General features: G+C 37.4%; 1 protein-coding gene across 1 annotated transcript in view; it reads left to right on the top strand.

The window, feature by feature from the left end:
* LOC126322094 (uncharacterized) overlaps positions 1-19,941 on the top strand; it is an 88,718-nt gene that overhangs the window by 42,783 nt on the left and 25,994 nt on the right. The window contains exon 2 of the mRNA XM_049994257.1: positions 3,175-3,402. Within this exon, the coding sequence (XP_049850214.1) occupies positions 3,175-3,402 (228 nt within the window). The remainder of the gene's footprint in view (positions 1-3,174; positions 3,403-19,941) is intronic.

Here is a 19,941-nt window from a genome sequence, read left to right as displayed (position 1 = left end):
GGTGAGTTTGGGTAGCCATGAGGTTGATGACAGAGGTGCCCAGTGTCACTGAAACAGACGTTGTACCATCTGAGGTAAGACTGCAAATGCACAGCTGCTGATGTACTGGGAGTAAGATATCTGGAACTGAGTTTGTTTTGTGAACATCAGAGGTAATGGCTGCTGTAATGTCAGTCTCAGTGACTCTCAGTGGCTATATAAGGTCGTGTGCATGGCAGTGGAGTTTTCATATCCATACCTCTGTTGGGAACTTTCTTGATGTTAGGCCTATGTCAAGAAATGGCAAAAATGTGCTCAGCCAGGGCAGGCGGACTTTGGAAGACTGGTTACTAGTGGCAGGTAAAGTCACCTGCACCTGGGATGGGTGCTTGAATAGAGGATCTCATCATCGGTCATGATACATGGGTATATTTTGCTGTGAAGATGCTGCTGCAATTTGGAGGGGTTGCCATCCTGTAAATTTACCTGGTGTAGTTGCTCTTTGAGAGTCATAGCATTGTTTTGATGGCCTCCTATTTGTCCACTGATGGTGGTCCCAGGATGAGTCATAGATACTGTTAACTTGGGTGTCAAGGTGGATGAGTAGAGTGGTGTACTTTGTGTTGTTCATGATGGCATTGGAGCGAACATGCTTTTGATGATCGTGAACCACCGACATAGGTTGTCCATAAGGAATGGGAGAAATGTGAGCTGCAAAGCAGTTGACTGTTCAGTTTGGTGATGTGCTTGGAATTTGGCTGCAGAGCATGGGGAGAACTGTGGGTGGGTGTTGGCTGGTAATGCAGGTGACTGCATGGGCTGGAGGACAGGCCTTGCGGCACAGATGAGATAGCATGTGTATTGGGTGCACATGTGTCTCGAGGTCATCAAAACGTTGACAGATTGTAGAGGCAGATGTTGCGCTGCTAGAATCTGCAACAAAATCAATAACTGGATTGTCAGTTGCATTGCACTGTTGTGCCCTTACGATTTCTGATGAAGTTGCAATGTAAGAAAGGTCACTGTCACTTTTAATCACTTGGGTAACACACAGAGTACTGTCCATGTCTGTTAACAGTGAAGGGTGCAAGAGTTCAACAAAATTTGTGGTCAGCATAACACACTGATAGTGTGATGACCACATTGTCACGATGCAAATTTGCACTATTTTAGTGTTCACCCAAAGTTCCAGGTCACCAGTTTGAACTCTGGTACGTAGTGATAGCGAGTGATAGACAACACGGTAGCACAGAGTATACAACACACTTTATTTTATATAAAATCGATACATACATGTATACACCGTATAACACACTTAAAGTCACAGAGCAAACTGAACTGATATGATCAACCATAAGGGATAAGACTGCAAGCTGTTTTCTGGCCAGCAATACTAACATTCCCACAAATTTGATCAAATAAATATTAAACTAGCAACAGGACATAAACATCATCCATTTAGTAAACTGAAGAAGCAAGAGCTTTTTCTGAAATAGCAACTTTCTTTCTCATATATGTGACTGAATTTAGTAACATAATGGCAGTTTATTACTAATATGACTTGCAGATTACATTTCTATGATATTTTTGTGTTTTGATAATACATAACTTGTTCCACATCCCTGAAACATTTTTTCCTTGATTGTTTTTTGTGGAAAATGGTGAATGAATGAAAGAAGGTTGGAAGGAAGGGAGGAGTGTCCGAATGAAAACAGGTCACGCTGTAGCCCCTTTCATCTATTTGTGTGAGATGAAATATTGTCAAGCAGCCTCTGAAATGGGTAGCTACATTTGACATGTAGAACACTCCTCTGATCCAGTGACACACCAGTGTACAGTATTTGCAGTCTGTGCACATCAGAATGACAAAAGTTTTGCTCTTGAGTTACTACTGGTAGTTCATGGTTTGCTCTCTATATTTGGTAATGATATAATGTGTTAAGTATCTTGTAATTTTGTTCCTCTGGAAATCAATTTCTAAGAAGTTTATGTGTAATGACAAATCATTTATGAATGAGTACTAATGAAATCTTATTAGCACACTTAAACAAAACAGTGACAGTACCTGAAGCAACAACATCAAAAACAACAATTCTTTTGAGAGGACAAGAAAATCTTCACACCTGTGGACAGCAGAATGAGCATGCACACACAGAAACTATGGCAGAACTGTATACATTCTGAGGAGTCCTGATCATATAATAAAGTTTGTCAACATTTAATTCCACATCTGAGGAAAAAATTGCAATACCAAAACTGAAAGTAACAAAGCAGTTTCTGTGGTAATTAATGGTCAAATAAAGTGCTTATAAAATCCTTCACTGTAGCCTGCCTCATCTGAAACACACAGTCAAGACATCACAGCAATAACACCCTGTTCAATATATGTGCTGCTGCATGTAAACTATGATTTGGAAACTGACTCCTGGCTACTGGCAATGTTCTTTTTATTGTAACATTTCCTGCTTTAGCATGGAGTTGTCATGGTTATTAATAGGTCTGGCATGGTTATCATAAAGAGGAGCTGGTTGCTTTTCCTGTCTCCACTCCATTAATCACTGGGACTGCCCGCAATATTGTGATTCATGTGAGAGTGAGAAACTTTTTTTTTTTAATTTTTGCAAATTGTGTAACTGAAGCTAGACCTCAGTACCAGCATAGTGTTCACCTAGTGGAGTGTGGGAAACTGTCTAAAATCAAATCCCCATTGGTCAGCACCCCAACACGACTCTTTATCATCAATTTGCTGCGTGGTTTCAATCTAGGACCAGCACACCTTGCTGTCCCAGAAACAGCACTTTGACATGCATGACTGTTTGGGCAGGTCTCCAATCCACTGACAATAATGGAGGTTTACAATGTTTTGAAAACATTACTCACATTTCTAGCACAATCATGGGAGTGCATTCTATGGATGGTTGCAAACAGATTTTATGTGGACACCTCCTGTTATACACAAAGTTTAGTGCTTATGGATTTAATAGTTTTTGCTCATAGCACTTTATTTTATGTTATTTTATTTGAGATTGCTCACACATTTTGTAGATTAGTTCTGCCAAACTGATAAATATATTCACTTCAAATTTGCTTAACAGTATTTCATAAGCTCGGAATGTCTTCATAAATAATTTTGAGTTTTGTTTATACAATCCACGCATTTTCATTGATCTTGTATATTTTAAAATGCTTGCACAGGAACCATTAAGGGAGGATGATGAACTCGTAAGAAAAACTCGACCCCGTGTGGTAATGGCACCAGCACTCTCTCTTGACGATGCTGCTGAAGTACTTGGAAAGAATGAATTAGATCTACTACTTGCATACACTTACAACTCCACTTGGGGTAAAGATTCAAAGGAAGCTGCTCGTTGTATTCCCAAGAAACCTGTTTTAAATACGACATATGAGACTGATGCAGATCAAGTAAGCTTTCAAAACTTATTTGTTAGTAACTTGAATGTATAACATTTAAGAAACATGGGGGTGGGGAAAAATCAGAAAAGCAAATTTTAAGATGTGGTAAAATAGAACTTTATTTTTTACCAGGGCAAATGTTAGAAAATCACTTTTAAAATGCACAGAAGTGCATTAAAATAATGTTTTAAGAAGTCTAGATTTCAAAATCTCTCCCCCAGAAGGTCACAATATTGGAACCTCCTTTTTTTCAGCACTAGTCTTATGTATTATGTAACATGGGCTGCCACAACATGTACTTTTCATTCTACAACTGAGTTTAAGAACTGATTATGTGAATGATTTTTCATTCATCAGGGACCACAGTCATGAGTATTTTATGAAATTTCCACTATTTGAGTATGTGTTTTAATATTCATTTATTTCACACTATTTCAGTTTAAGCTGTGTTGCCATTATCAAGATCACATTATGTGATTATTTATTACAATATTACTACATCTGTAAATAGTTTCCTTTGCATTTTAAGGACTGAATATAGCCCATGAAAGAAAAGTAGGAGATTCAGTTGTTTCTGTACAGTATGTTTGGGGACTGGTTTTAAGAATATGCAACTGAATTCATTGGTATCCAGTGAATGAAACCATGAAGAAAACTTGTAGCACACTACAACATTGTAAATGAATAGTTGAGAAATTTATTTATTTCCACTGTTTGGTTATTTTAGACTTCCATATTTTCATTTAAATATCCTTCAATTAATGGTATGATGGCAACAGACATATTCAGTCACTGGACTTTTATTATGCAGGAAATGGAAATATGTGAAATCTTATCAGAACATCTCTCACAAAGGTGCAAGAAATTCTAGTCATATATTAAAAGCTGCCAGTGGCACCAAAGTTAGTGCATAGACACTCATTGATAACACAGTAACTGATGAGGGTGCATACCCATTATCAAAGATCCCTTTACAAAGTAAAATTCAGTAGCACAACCTCCTTTTCATTCTCATATCACTGGAAAGAAAAGTGCTATAGATGTTAGTGTTAGTGGCACTGAAAAATAACTGATATTGCAACAACTGAATAAAGCCCATGTACAGAATTAGTAATCCAGTTACTCCTTTCTTAAACACAATATACTGTATATCTGTGAACAAATATATGGTCCATGCCCAGCAACTGGAAGAAAGCATAGGTTATATCCATTTAGAAGCAGAGTAGCAGAAGTTACCCTCAAAACTATCACCATCTAATATCACTGACATCCATCTGTTGTAGAATCACAACATGTGCTAAGCCCTAATGTAATTAAGTGTGTCAAAGAGATACAACTCCTTTATCATAATCATATGGATTCTAAAACATTGGTCATCGAAAACTCTACTTGCACTCTTCTCTCTGACATACTGGATTTCATGGATCAAGGCAAAGAGTTTGATTATTATTTCTTAACAGATGAAAAGAATTTGACTCCCTTCACTCATTCATTCCACCCAACACAACCTCTCAGGCCAGTAGAGCTGCAGTTCCAGCACAATTTAGTCAATTAGTCAGCGACAATGTAGCCATGGTGGTGGTGGTGGTAGTTTGTGTGTGTGTGTGTGTGTGTGTGTGTGTGTGTGTGTGTGTGTGTGTGTGTGTGTGTGTGTGTGTGTGTGGTTTTGTGATAGTTCTGACAAAGCATTCACCAAAAGCTAGCAAAGTTCTCCGTACTGTTTATGTGTCTGCCAACAGTTCATTACACTATGTAACCCTTTTGGTATTACATTTTTTACATTTTATTTCTTTATTTTCCTTCAATTAATCCACAAAATTCCTCATCAATCAAGATCAGATTTCTTACTTTTTCTCTTTTAAATTAACTTTGCATCAATAACACAATAAATGACCTAGTTCTTGATTGGTCATTTCTATCAAATTGTGAGCTTTATTTATTTCTCCATGGATTTTATTAGCATCTTCTTTTACTTGTTCTACCTTTCTTGTAAGGTGATCCCTAGGCTTTTTATTCTCATGTGGTTGAAAACTTCGGATGGTCACCTGATCCAATTGTTATGCTGTCTTTAATTATTTAACCCTGTTTCCACCATATTGTACAATGAATCTATCCTTTCATTTAAGTGATTCCCAATCTGCTTTGTGTCTACTCTTAAGTCTTGTACTTGTTTATTGTGCTCTTGAATTGTTTCATCAATTTTTTTCATCAGCTGTTTCTAAGAGGTTAAACAGAGTGAAAATTCATCAGCAATGACATTTTTGATTGCACAGATGAAACAGTTTCTCAACTCTTGTGGTAGTTTATTTTTATCTCAGAACACATTTGAGTCTTCACATTAAAATATGTACTGCATACACCTATAAACTTTGTCGATATTCATACTTTTTTCAGTACAGATATGTTAATGTCTCTGGCTTTTCCTGGCTGAAGTAAAAATAAATAAATTAATTACAAAAATAAACAAAAATATATACTCTTCCTGAAAATATTTTGTAACATTATATTGTTTGTTCACCCACTTCTCACCATAACTGATTCCATCATGTTCTAGACTAGTTTTTTTATGACCATGATAGTACCACAGTTTGAAAAGAGATGACATCAATGACATTTCACTCTTCAAAATCCAATTAGTAGTTTCAGAGAAATCACAGTATTTAGAACCTATAATTTAACTCTGTTTTGAACATGGAAACTGATTGTTATCTTATGTAGAAGTTCATGTTGTTACACTGAACTGTCACATCAGTCTGATAGCTCCAGCTCAAAACATCTAAGAGAGTCTACTTACAGAAATGGAATAGAGGAGAATAGTTTAAAACTGGTACTAATAACATTTTCTACAAGTGCCTGGACCAAAACACAACTGGAAGACAAAGGATTCAGCATTTAAGGGTGATTCATCAGTTAACTACAGCATAGTTATGTTCTTGTCTCTGTCAGAGCCTTGAAAGAAAGAAGCACATCAAAAATTTAATGTATTTGTAAAACAGGAAATTGAGGTATAAAGACAATTAAACGATAACTTAGCCTCATGAGTTTAATGTGAAGATACACATTTGAATTGCACATATATATCAGTGACAGCAACAAAAAGAAAATCATAAAAGAATTTCATCATAAACACTTCCTTAACATGTGTTTGCAGTCACTGGTGTGAGGACTTCTGGACAGGCTGAAGAGAACCCTTCGATGTGGTATAACAATGTAGCTGCAGTAGTTGGGTTGTGGTACAACCACTATGGAGGGGTAGGGAGCCATTCTCTGCTCAATCAGGACAACATTCTGCTCTCCCACCTATGTTGGGGCTGTAAGGGGCTGGTGAGAAATGTGGCTGCAGCAAGATATACAAACTTCAGAAAAATTATTTATCATTCATCAGGCTAAATCAGATACAAGTGCATTCCCTCATATTGTCTCGTTGTAGGGGCATATAGAAGCTAAAAAGAAAATCCTTTCTTAAACACCACACCAAAAAGAAGGATCAATTGAAATGACAGGTACTGTACTCCACAGTAATGATCTTAAGTTACCAAAGAATAAAGTGGTTGGAGTATATAGGCCACCAAATGCTGATGTAATTCTGTTTATGCATAAATTTAGTAGTGTTGTTGGTCAGGCTCGTTCTAATGACCTTACTATATTAAGTGACTTTAATATAGATGTAAACTCAAATAGTATAGTAAACTTGGAACTCATTGATGTACTGGCCTCATACAATCTTGTAAATATAGTGAACTCTGACACCAGAGTGACGGACACCTGTTCCACTAGAATAGATTATGCTATAATCAACAAAGATGTCATAGATAAGGTAAATAACGTAACTTAGATTTTCTTTATTCTGACCACTTCTGTCAGATGATAGAATACAAAAATTCAGTTGTGCCTAAAATAACAAAAATTATGCTACAGATGCTGAATACCTCAAATATTAATGCTCTTAAAGACAAACTAGCGAATGAAAAATGGGATTCTGTGTACCAGATAAAAGGGTTGGATGAGAAATGGAATGAATTCTACTCAACCCTAATGCAGCATTATGAATATAGTTGTCCAGTCAGAGAAATCCAGAAGGTAGTTAAACACTGTCAACATGGAAGTAGTCCTAGACTAAAACTCGCAACAAATCTGATTAGGCTCAGGCAGCAAGTACATGATCTAAACCAGCTTTATAAAGCTCCTACTAAGCAGTAGTACTACTATGTATTAGTATATTATGGAACACTTTACCCCTTTCTCAATTACGGAACTGAACTATGGGGCTGTGCAGCTGATGTACATTTAAAGAATACTACTACTACAACTACTACTACTACTACTACTACAAAAAAGAGCAATAAGACATATACATGGGATGGGACATAGAGATTCATTTCGTGAAGTGTTTGTGCAGCACAGATATCTGACAATATATTCTCTGTACATCTTCAAAATAGTTGTATTTTTTATAAGTCAACCAACAGAAGCCATCAAGGGCAGTGATGTACACGATCACAACACTAGAACAAAGTGTAACTATTTCCATAACAGAAAAATGTTAAAAATGATTGATATAAGTCCATATATCAGTGGTTTGATTTGGTGTAACAAGCTAAAAAACTCTCTAAGAATGTACATGGGAAATGTTTTTAAAACAAAATTAAAATCTTTTCTAATAGAAAAATGTTTATATTCTTTCAAGGAATTTTAAGATAGTGATTTTAACATGAGGCATTAGCATATCAATTGTAATGTGATAAAAAAAATTAGACACAAGAAGCAACAGCTACAGAATATAGTGTATTTTATAAGTGTTAATATAGCCATAGTATTAAGTCTGACATTTGCAAAAGCCGTCATTGCGATGGCTCCACGCAAAGAAAATGTAAATAAATGTTGGACATTCATGCACACTGCTGTTAAATGGTATGCTGAAAAGGTACTGAGTGATACTGGTGTCTAGAAAGAAAGGTGACTAGTGGAGCATTCCTGCAGGCTGTGATCACTGTACTTAGCAGAGCCGTCAGCGGCCAGGTGAAGGCTGCAGTGTAGAGGCAGAGCAGCATGGCACGTCGAGCGCCCCAAGTTGGCTTATGAGTAGATGGCTGATGATGATGATGATGATGATGATGATGATGATGATGATGGTGATGATGGTTGCCCAGTGGGTGTTGGTGGGCCCTAGTAGTATGGCAACCATCTAGTTATGGTTACTGGCTTAAACCTATCTAGTGTCTTCATCTGCATATATAAATAACATCCTATTGACTGTTTCTTTGCCTACATGGTGGTGAAGGAATTCATCACAAATTGGTGCAATGCTCCAAAGAGAAGTCATTATGTGAACCTCATAAGTCACTGCTGTAATATTTTGCTTGCTATGTAGATCAGCTGTATTGTCAACTGCTTGCCTTTAGGGCAGTAAGTGGATCACTGAATCCTGGACTCACTTGGTATCATATTAATCCGGGCATACCACAACATAGCCTCCCTCTTCAGAGAAATGTGGTCCCCGAATTTAGCATGATGCTGTGCAGATGAAAGACAGCTAGAGAAGACAGTCAGATACAATTAGGAATAACAAGACTTTCCATAGCCTGTATAGTTCTAGTCAGTCGCTGATCCTGAGAACTATGTACATGGACTGTATATTGATGGTAGGATAGCTGATATATGTTACTTTCATCCACATTATTCAGGCCTGCACCCACTTTTCATGTCTACTAACCACTTTGTGCAATGTTCTCTGTACTGTCTTTTGAGTTTCTAGGTAAAGCTATTCCATATAACACTGATAGTACATGAAATCCACTTGTCCATTCTGCAGCAAAGTTGAACAACCTCTTAGGGATAGAGTTTTGGGATTCCAGTAGCTTTTCTACTATCTCACTATCTCTTCAGCATAGTGCTCCCTTTTGACTTATCTAAAATTACAGAATTGGTACGCAGTAACTTTAATCCTATATCTATCCTCATCAATGTACTTCTCATCATCAGTATTTTCATTATATTCCCCACATTATATGTCACCCTAGTGAACAGTTACATCTCATCATTACATCACAAAATCTGTTAATTACAGTACAAGCAGAAGAACTTGGCCAGAAGGTTAAGCTATTTTCAAGACAAATCTGTCACACAAGGTTTTCCAGGAAGAATGGTCAATATTCAGGGATACAATAGGTATCATCATTCAAAGCAAAAAAGCCCAATAAACATGGGCTCTAAAATGCTTATCTCAAGAAATGTGAGCACTTCTTCATTTTCAATACTGTGAAACAAATCTCTTCTACTGCATGCTCTTTGCTTTCCATATTTTGAGGCGTGGTGGTACAGGCCAAAACAAGGAAAAAATGTCCAGTGAACATGGGCTCCCAAGTGCTTTCCTTAAGAGCTACAAGAAATTGCCCCTCTTCACTAATGTGAAACAAATCTCTTCTACTGAACAAGTAGTCATGCTCTTACGGTCTGCATTTCAGAGCCCATGTTTAATACAATTTTTCACTTCAAATTATTGTTCCTGTCACGTCCATGACTATTGACTATTCCCCCTGGGACACCTTAAGAGTTACTACAGTCACATCGCTAACCGTAATGCATGCAGAGCTATCACCCAAATCTTATGACATCACCTCTCATCCCAGAAAGACCAGTTCCACATGTATACTCTATAAGCCCTGCGATATCACTGATGTATTCGACTAGTGACAGACACACTATCAACTTCAACCTGTGCTACCTTATTTCATCTATTATTATGTTCTTAGCATTTTCTCCTCATGGTTTGCTATGTTTTCCCCTTATGCCACACTTGATCTTTTGCCTGTATTCCCCTCCCCTGGTTCCATTAGTTTCCTCATGTAGATTATGTACTATCACACCAAGTGTATTTTGAGGGACTAGGAGTGGTATAATAATGATATTGTGGCTAATGACCCATCTTGTTTGAGTCAAACTTTTCATGATGGAAAGACAAAATCCATTACATTGTTGTAACCATGCAGTATCTTTTGAGACAGTGGTCTGTGCTGTATTGTGGTCTTTACCTAGAGGAAAGTATCACAGATAGCAGCAATAGGAGTGGAGCTTAGAAATGGAAAGAAGAAGGAAAAGTTCCAACCATGACTCAATCTCTCAGTGAACACCAAACCAGGTACCTGCTAGGGTGGATCCCTGGAGAACTTTTAAATTTATAACTTATATGTTTACTATTTACCTTCATCTGAACTTTCCTAGTATATTAGGGTTTCCATGTCTCAGCCAGACATTTCCCCTACATTTGATTATTGGCACAGGTAACATATCATATTGTATGACTCAGTAAATGGATCCACATGAGATGGTAGATTACAATGATAGCAGATAACCGGTTTCATTAGTTCATCTCTATGACCCTTTCTTGATGTCAAATACATATATTCCCAAAATAATTATGATATACCAGTAGGAAAGAAAAAAGGGAATAGATACAAAACTAGGAATGATAGAAACAAGGAACTTAAGAGTTTTACAGTACTTACATGCTACTATTACTCGTAGAGGTGTTGCTGACTTTGGTAGTACCTCAACCAGTCCTGCTTCTCACTCTAAAATACAATGGTTTGGTATGAAAGATGGAGTTTATGTAACTCGTTTTATCACATAAAGCTGGAGTGCATACAGATGCACACCCTTTTCCAGTGAGGGCAGCCTGGTGTGGACTCATGATGTCTTCATATTGGTGTTGCAATGGTAGGTGAGCTTAAGGGTCATGACACTGCAGAGTGATGTGAGGGGCCAGCTAAAGCTAGTGGAGCATTCCTGCAAGGCAGGAGCTACAGCACTGAGCACAGCTGTTTGTGGCTGGGTGAAGGCTGCAGTGCAAAGTTAGGACAGCACAGTGCACCAAACTCTGGACCTCAACATACAATTGGTGGGCTGATGATGACAATGGCTGTCCACTGGATGCTGGGAAGTCCAGCTATACAGCAGCCATCTGTTTATAGTCACTATCTCGAACCAGTCTGGTGTCTCACTTTGCATGTAAATTATTCCCTGGTGACTGTTTTGGACTGCCTGATGGCGAAATTATGCACCCCTAATTGCCACAATTGTACATTGATGGATTGCTACAAGAGCCTTACCACACATTGCCAAAACGTGTGGTGCACTTTTCAGGCCGTCCGTGCCATCAGCCATGACCCTTCGGAACAGTGAGTGGATCACTGTATCTCAGATTCCTCAGGTGTCATGGCATTCTGCCACACTGTGACCCAATCTTTCAAAACTTTCTGGGTCATTGGAAATCATGCATAAAATTCAGATTAGAGTTTACCACAGAGAGCAAAGTACAGTGGAATCAAATCATGTGTACTTTGCAGGTCAATTGATAATGCGTACATGTCGTATCCAGTGGCCAGAAAAAAGCTGAGTGAGCAGTTTCCTAGCCTCAATTAATTAGTGAGCTGAACATGCATCATGCTGGTACCATATACATCTACATATTTTAAGTGGTAATTCCTCTACGAGAACCACTAACACTTCACTAAGGAACTGTGCATAGCTTTCACCTGTTAAGGTTTCTCCAATGAAGTAATGGCCAATCATGTTACTTCCAAAATCCTGCACAAATAATCAGACTCCACTGTCTCTGATGTTCAATCTACCTCACCCAGTGCAAATTCTTAGTGGCCAATAATACATATTTTTTACATTCAGCTGTCCACGATTTTTAACTCTCTATCGCCTACGTGGGGCCCTGACAGAATTCAGGCACACTTTGTTTCCCTGCGCAATCACCATCTTGCCAATGGCCTTGCCGCAATGGTGACACCGTGTCCCGTCAGATCACCAAAGTTAAGTGCTGTAGAGCTGGGCTAGTACTTGGATGGGTGACCATCCGGTCTGCCAGGTGCTGTTGGCAAGTGGAGTGCACTCAGCCCTTGTGAGGCAAACTGAGGAGTTACCTGATTCAGAAGTAAGTTCAGCACTGACTACTGCAAATTGTTAGACAACAGTTGCAGAGTTGTGTTTCACAGTTCTTTACTTTCACTGTTCACAACCCCCCAACAATACACAGTTATATGGCCAATGCACTACTGTTTAACTTTCGAAAGCCTCAGTAATAGTTTGCAGGCCTACATCAGCATATTGCTACGATAGTTTACTGTTGAATATCTATGAGCAGTAAAAACCTAACCACACATTTCACAAGTCTTGCAGAATATTATGGTACTTATTGAACAGACATTGTCGTTATTCTAACACACAGCCTAATTGTGTTACACTTATTTCACAGTTAAGTTGCTGTATTGTTGTAGTTCTAACCACAACAGGTTTCTTGTATGAACTTGGCCATGAACTGACTGTTTCAGGACCAAGAATTGGGCCTTCATATGTCATCACAATAATAAGCACTGAAACATTGCACTGTTTGATGTTTAATTTACAGAAATTACAACAACAAAAAAACATAACTCATAAAATTAATTGACTCCATCAAAAAATTGTGTCTTTTTAACAGTTTCTTCTGCTACAAGGGTTAAGCTGTATTATTTGTTTAAATAATGAAATTAACAGATGTAGTTATGCAAACAATATTCTTGACAAAACTGGTAATTACTTTGAAATTAATTAAGAGCTGGCTTTGCTAACATGTTTTTCAAATAGAGACAAATAATACTTAAACAATGCTATTAGTTGTTCCTCAAAATGTTTATAATTAGTACAAAATTTATATTTGTTTGAAAGTTAACAATAGATTTTAAGTTACAAAACAATTACTGAGTTCACCCTATAACAAAAGATATTACTAGTAACAGTCAAAATAAATTAGAAAATCAATAACATACATAAAACAAAGCACAAAATTAGACCTGGTGTTATATTCTTTAAAACTGAGCGCTAACCTTTTCTTTTATGAATGACTTCTGATTATGTGATTCTTAATAAAACTCTTATTAGTTTCAGAGGGAACTGTCCCATTAAAAGGTATATCCCTATAAAACCTAATTAATGTAGAATGAAAGTTGTCACTTATCGACGCTTTCTCATTTTATTTTTGCAGTGGGGTACTCTACGCAGATAAAAATGCAGTTCAGAAGAAAGGCTCCCTTCTTTTACCAACATATTACATAATTTTCCTGTGTCAAAACATAAAAAATACCACTCAAAATGTAACAGTCAACAATGGGTTTTCATTATATGTATTGGCTAAGGAGCTTTCTGAATGTAAACTTACTTTTTTGAAACTATTCAGAAAAACAAAACAGAAATAATTCTTGTATTTCTCACTGTGGAAGCATTAGATCCTATGACATCAAGATTTGTTTACCAGCTCATCAAAATGTTCATCACCTTCTCTGAAAAGAAGAACAAAAATTTTATATTTATTGTTTCAGCATAATGTGTCATTCTTACAAAACAGAGAGATACTCATGTCATTGGCCCATACAATATTTCTATTGCATATTTGATGTAACAGGAATAAACAGCTGAGTTTTATTAGCCTTAGCTGAAAGTAAATGTCCCTACAAGATGTTGTTGGTAAAATCTTACCTACACCTTGGCTGAACCTCATGTGAAGTGAGGGTAAGCTAATGTGAGGATTAGGAAAACCCTACATCTAAAAATATGAATGATTCCTGGAACTAAAGAAGATAACAGTCATCTAGTCTCTGGTCCACCACCTCTCAAGAAAATGAGATTCCACATGTGTGACAGAAGAAAGGATAAGAAATCCAACAGCATATGCACCAAATGTAACCATCCAATTTGCAACGAACAGGAAAAACTATGTCAGTCATATCTGATGTGTAATGCTTGTGATTCAAAAAGTGAATCTGGAGAAGACTAATCCTGTGATTCAAATTTGCAACATTAGTTTGTTCCTATTTTCAAAGTTTGCGGACTGTTCAAGTTTATACACTTTTCCATCTTCGATTTTGGAGTAGTCAGTAGTACAAGTTGTTTTTGCTTCATCTCTGAAAAGTTAGTTTCCAAAACAGTTCCAGTTTTATTCAAAGTTTTCTCAAGTTTATATTTATCTTTTATGTCAATACAATGTTTTGAGTTTATATATTTTTCCACCTCTGATTTTGGTAGTCAGTATAGTTGGTTGGTTGTAATTCATTTCTGGTGGCAGTTTTCAAGAAATTTCCAAATTTGATGTCTTATATCTGCATTAGCAATGAACATATGTGAAATTTTGCAGTTACCTCTGCTTATCCCAGTAATAAGGCCATTTTCATGTTCAGTGTTCGCTCAAGTTTATATCTCTTTCTGGTATCAATAGAATACTTACCAGTTCTGGTTTCTTTTCATTGTGATATTCAACAATCTATCCAATCCAATATCATTTTCTTGCATTATTTATTATCTGAAAGGTTTGAATGCTTATTTCCATGTAGTTTCAGTGCTGCAAGCCACAATTTTACTTCCTGAGGCTTGAAATTTAGATGGTGTACTTGTAGGCACTCCTGCATGTATCATGTGGTGTTTTGATCCCAGTCTGGTGTAATTACGTGGCACTAGTGCCAAAAATGTGGTGAGTCCAGGCAGAACCCAAGTGGGAGATGGTGTTCCACTCTCCAACATGGATGACAGAGGGTTAAAGGTAGTTCGGTTAGTAAAAATAATTCTTTGATGAAAGAACCCATTGTACCGATGTCACATCATTCTATCCCACACTTTTGTGCATGTTCTGCAACCCTGCTGGTGTTCTGTGCTGGTGAAGTGTCATACAATACAGATGGAAGTTGATTATATGAACAATGTGAACAACACTGGACTCTCTTATTCCACAGGCAGCCACAGTTTGTCTGGAGATGACATGTGGATAATAAGCAACAGTTCCCAGAACATCCATTTTATTCTCTTGCTCCTTACTCTCTGGATGTTACTCCAATGCCCATCCAACAATATTTTCTTGCACATTTGTTGAGTTGGTATTTTTGTTTGACAACAAATATCAGTGTTGTTCTTATGTGTCTAAGTCAATTGTTCTCTTTGTGTTCCATCTACACTTTCTGTAGAGATGTACCATCTCTCGTTTCTCTTGGTTTGTGAAAGATATTTTTTTTTTCAAACTTACCAGTACTCAAGGCACAGGAATGACAGAGACAGAATGAAAATTACATATCCTCTGTGCCATTGTTGCACCAGAATTGCAGCAGAGCAACACATTGTTTCCTCCTTACCTGATGTGATTTATGTCCTCATTTGGGTATGAAATCTTGAACTTCTGCTATCAGTTTCAGATGAAAAACAGAGAAATAATAAGTTATTAATATTGTAATTACTCTGAAACTACCAATCAGATTTTGAAGAGTGAAACACCATTGAATTCACCTCTTTTTAAACTATGATATTAGCAGGAGAAATTGCTATAACTATATGGTTATACACATGACAACTGGGTGACTACAAACCTCATTCTTGGTGTTCATTAACTATCCAGACTGACTAAAATGTCAAGAAAATCTGTGAAAATGTTTTTGAAGACTGACAATGGACTGTTTAACACATGCAAAGTTAACTGAAATGTCTTGGAGGAGCATTCCACCATCACATGTGGGTGATTCGGGGGAGGGGACCAAACAGTGAGGGCATCAGTCACATTGGATTAGGGAAGGAACCATCCCAGCATTTACCTGAAGTGATTTAGGGAAATCATGGGAAACTTAAATCAGGATGGCCAGATGTGGGTTTCAACTTCATCCTCCCGAATGTGAATCCAGTGTGCTAACCACTGCGCAACCTTACTCGGTCCCAGGCCTCTGTTGTTAGCAATTACTGGTCCAGAAATTACCTTACAATTTCATCATAGGTGTAAGTTATCTCATCCCTTTCTTTTGGCCATCTGGAGATAGTGGAAATCTTTGACTCATACATGACATTAACTCTCCCCTGTAGTGAACACCATGGTAATTAACTGTAACCCACTGGTTGATAGCTAGGTCCAATAAATCCACTGTACTAGTTTCAACTCTGAAATTTTACACTGTGTGGCCCGTCCTCTTGATTTCAGTATGAGAAATGATGAAATTCCAGGGATTGGTAGAACATCCATCCAAGGATTTTCTTTTTCAATTTTTTGTTGTTGAAGAATTGTTCGTCACATAGAAGGTCCTTGTACTAATTACAATTTTTGCAGCAAGATCAGCAGAGTCTTTTGCTCTCTGAACAACTGGCACATTTTCTCTATTGCTCATAATTTTCTCATGGACAAGTCATTTGGCATTTCCCCTTTCTCCATCTACAAAGCAGTTTCACGGGATGTTGTGAAATACTTTCATGAAAAATCTCTGCCATATTTATAGGAGAGCAAGTTCAGAACTTTGCCATGTATCTGTTTTTAAATTCAGAGGCAGGACAATCACTCCATATTACTTCTTCATTGTTAGGTTGTTCTGAATTGAAAATACTATAATATAAAAAAATCAATGAAAGTAAAAACCGTTTTTGTCCTTATTCCTACTTTTGGAACAAATAAGGAATGTTTCACATTTTCCTTTAAAGAATAAGACTGCTGTAAATAACAGAACACTGTCTCTGGACCAAAGTGCAGTCATAATTTCTTTCTGGTATTCACATGAGAGAGACATGGCAAAATCAATCTACAAAATGCAGATACCATTGGTTTCTAGATTATCATTCTCAAATGCTGCAGACTGTATTCGTTTGAGATTTACATGGGCTTTAAAGCTTGACAGGTCTTGTAGAGTGGCTTCAAATAGGTCTCCAATCTGCCCTTCTTTAGCAGAAAGTTTTAGTTCTTGATCTGAATTTTCCCAGCATTTTCAAATAACTTCATCATCGCTGTTTTTTGGCATCAGCTAAAGTTTGCCATTACAGCAGACTTCACACCTATTTTGCCAGCAAGCTGAACTGATTTCCATCTCACACAGTATTTTCTCCCAGAAAGAGTCTGAATAGATTTAAGTTTGAAAATAAAGTTCTCATGTACTCTGCACTTGCACTGATTAGATGGATTACTTTTTAGAAATAAAACATTTTTTGGTCTCAATCCACAAAATTTGGTGAAATTAATAATGAGGTCTAGGTTTTCTTCTTTAAAATTGAGGGTGCTTCTTTCAAGAACATTATCAAGTAGATTTTCTGTATCCTTTTCTGATTCCATTCTCCCAAATAGTGATAAAGTCCTTAATTCCTGGGCATTTATATATAATATCTGGTCTGAGGTAGAAATCTCTCACTTTTGAATAATTGACTTTGGATTTTGCATGAGAATTATGCCCTTCTGTGGTTGATAGTGTCAAACCAGCACATTCTGCTAAGCATGTCAAAACTTCATTTTTTTTCCATATTGAAAGGGTAATGCTCTTGTTCTCCATATGGCCTTGTCCAGTGACTGCAGACATTGATATGACCCCCAGAGCCTTGAGAGAAGGTAGTGGGAGATCGCTGCTGAAGCTTATCATCCCTTTTCTTTGACCTCTGCAGTGTCTTCCAATCTCTCTCATACTTTAGGAGTCTGTCCAGCTCATTTCAGTCATGCCTTGTTTCTTTATCGTCCTTAATTGTGAGATCCACTTATTTTTCTGTTTTTGAAAATCTGGGTTTAATGTGTTAGTCACTGACTCATCTTTTGCATCCAACTTGCACTTGTACTAGCTGCCTTTGATATTGTGTATCCCTAGAAAGAGAGAAAATATTGTAGCCTTTATTGATGATAAAGTAGATGTTAAAAAACTGTTATTTTCACGAAAGTGTCAGCTTCTTTAATTTTGAGCTAGTCAGCTACACAAAGTCTACAAAACAAAAACAGACTAAAATAACAACAACAGTAATAATATTAAATAATATGACAAATGCATACAAACATATAAAGAACTGTACAAAAAAGACAACATAAAAAATACAGTTATCACATATGGGACACACTGTAATACCTAACATAACCTGCAACAGAAATGTGGTAAAATCATTAAAAATTATGGGAGTTTTTGACCATAAAACTAGGTTATAAAATAAATAAAAGAAGTGAAATTGTTGAACAATATGCACAACAGGCAAAAAATATGTTGTTTTCCATCAGATGTGGTACAAGGAAATTCTTAACTATGTGTGTCATGATTATTGTTCATAATTATAAGAATCATTGAATAGAATATTGTAAATGTGTTATCAAGTACTTACCTTCCACAAAGTACGGGGGCTATCCACAAAGTACATTACATTTTGGAATTAATAATAAATAAAGAATTGGAATTTTTTTATTATATACAGATGAAAGTCACACTTAAATACTACTATTCTACATAGTTGCCATTTAAATTAAGGGACTTATCGTAGCGATGGAGAAGCTTGGAAATTCCTTCATTGTAAAATTCGGCGGCCTGCACCTTCAAGAAGAGGTAACCACTTGGTTGAAGGCACAGGCGGCCGAATTTTACGACGAAGGAATTTCCTAGCTCATCCATCGCTATGATAAGTGCCTTAATTTAAATGGCAACTATGTAGAAAAGTAGTATTTAATTGTGGCTTTCATCTGTATATAATATAAATTTTTTCCAATATTTTATTTATTTTTAATTCCAAAACATAATGTACTTTGTGGATACCCCTTGTATGTGATACAAATTTCTAAAGAACGTTGCTGTCTGCCTACAAAGCCTCCACTCATAACTGCAAATTTCAGCAAAATTTCCTTCAATATGTTGAATTTAAAGTTTAAAGACACAATATTAGCACTTTTTATTCGGGGAAAATGTCCTGATTTCTGTGGAATCCTCCAGGAGCTTTTTAGCACAAAATTTGCCAAATGACAAGTGTGTGTGTCAAATTTGTGGCTCAGTTTTGTGACTAATCACTGAGAAGAGTATTGAGGGGATGCATGTTGTGCATTGAAAGGCATAGCTGTAATCTGACAGAGAACTGTTTTCCAAGATCATTACAGGTGACAAGTAACCACTCAACTCAGTGGAAAATATCTTGGTCACTTTGTCCATACAAAAGCTCCTCAAGTGAAATCAAACCTAAGACAATCCTCATTTGTTTCTTATGAAGACAGTCCTCATTTGTTTTTTGTGTCAGGAGACAACTTCTCTATTTGGAGGTTTTGAGATGGATGTGTAAGAGTGAGCATGAAAAAAAGATGCTTGTGGTCCAGATTAGAGACTGGTTTTTCCGCTATGACAATGTTTCTGCTCACACAGGTCTCTCATTACATCAGTTTTTGGTCAACAGCTGCTAGGTGCAGCCACAATACAAGTTTTCCTGATGGCAGCTTTGGTGGGCTGAAACACCACTGACATGAACTATGGAAATGCAGCATGCCTTTGAACACGCGTCTAAGGCGTCTGCGGCATCGGCCGCTCCCGCGGGTGCGAAGAAGGCGGCTGCGGCCAAGTCGCCGTCGAAGGTGATGAAGGCCGCGCCAAGGTTCCGACGAAGAAGCCGAAGGCGCCGCGCCCGAAGAAGGCGCCAACGACGCCGTCAAAGGCGAAGGCTTCGCCCAAGAAGAAGAAGTAAAAGGAGAGGGAAGGGTTGGCGGTTGGCGCTTGACACCGTCGTCTCGTCCCGTCCCCCAACCCCCGCCCTGTCGCCTAGTGGCACGCAACA

Source organism: Schistocerca gregaria, chromosome 2 (assembly GCF_023897955.1).
Source record: "Schistocerca gregaria isolate iqSchGreg1 chromosome 2, iqSchGreg1.2, whole genome shotgun sequence".
In the NCBI taxonomy this organism is placed as follows: domain Eukaryota; kingdom Metazoa; phylum Arthropoda; class Insecta; order Orthoptera; family Acrididae; genus Schistocerca; species Schistocerca gregaria.
The sequence above is the reverse complement of the archived record's forward strand: the minus strand, read 5'-3'. Positions and strand labels throughout refer to the sequence as shown.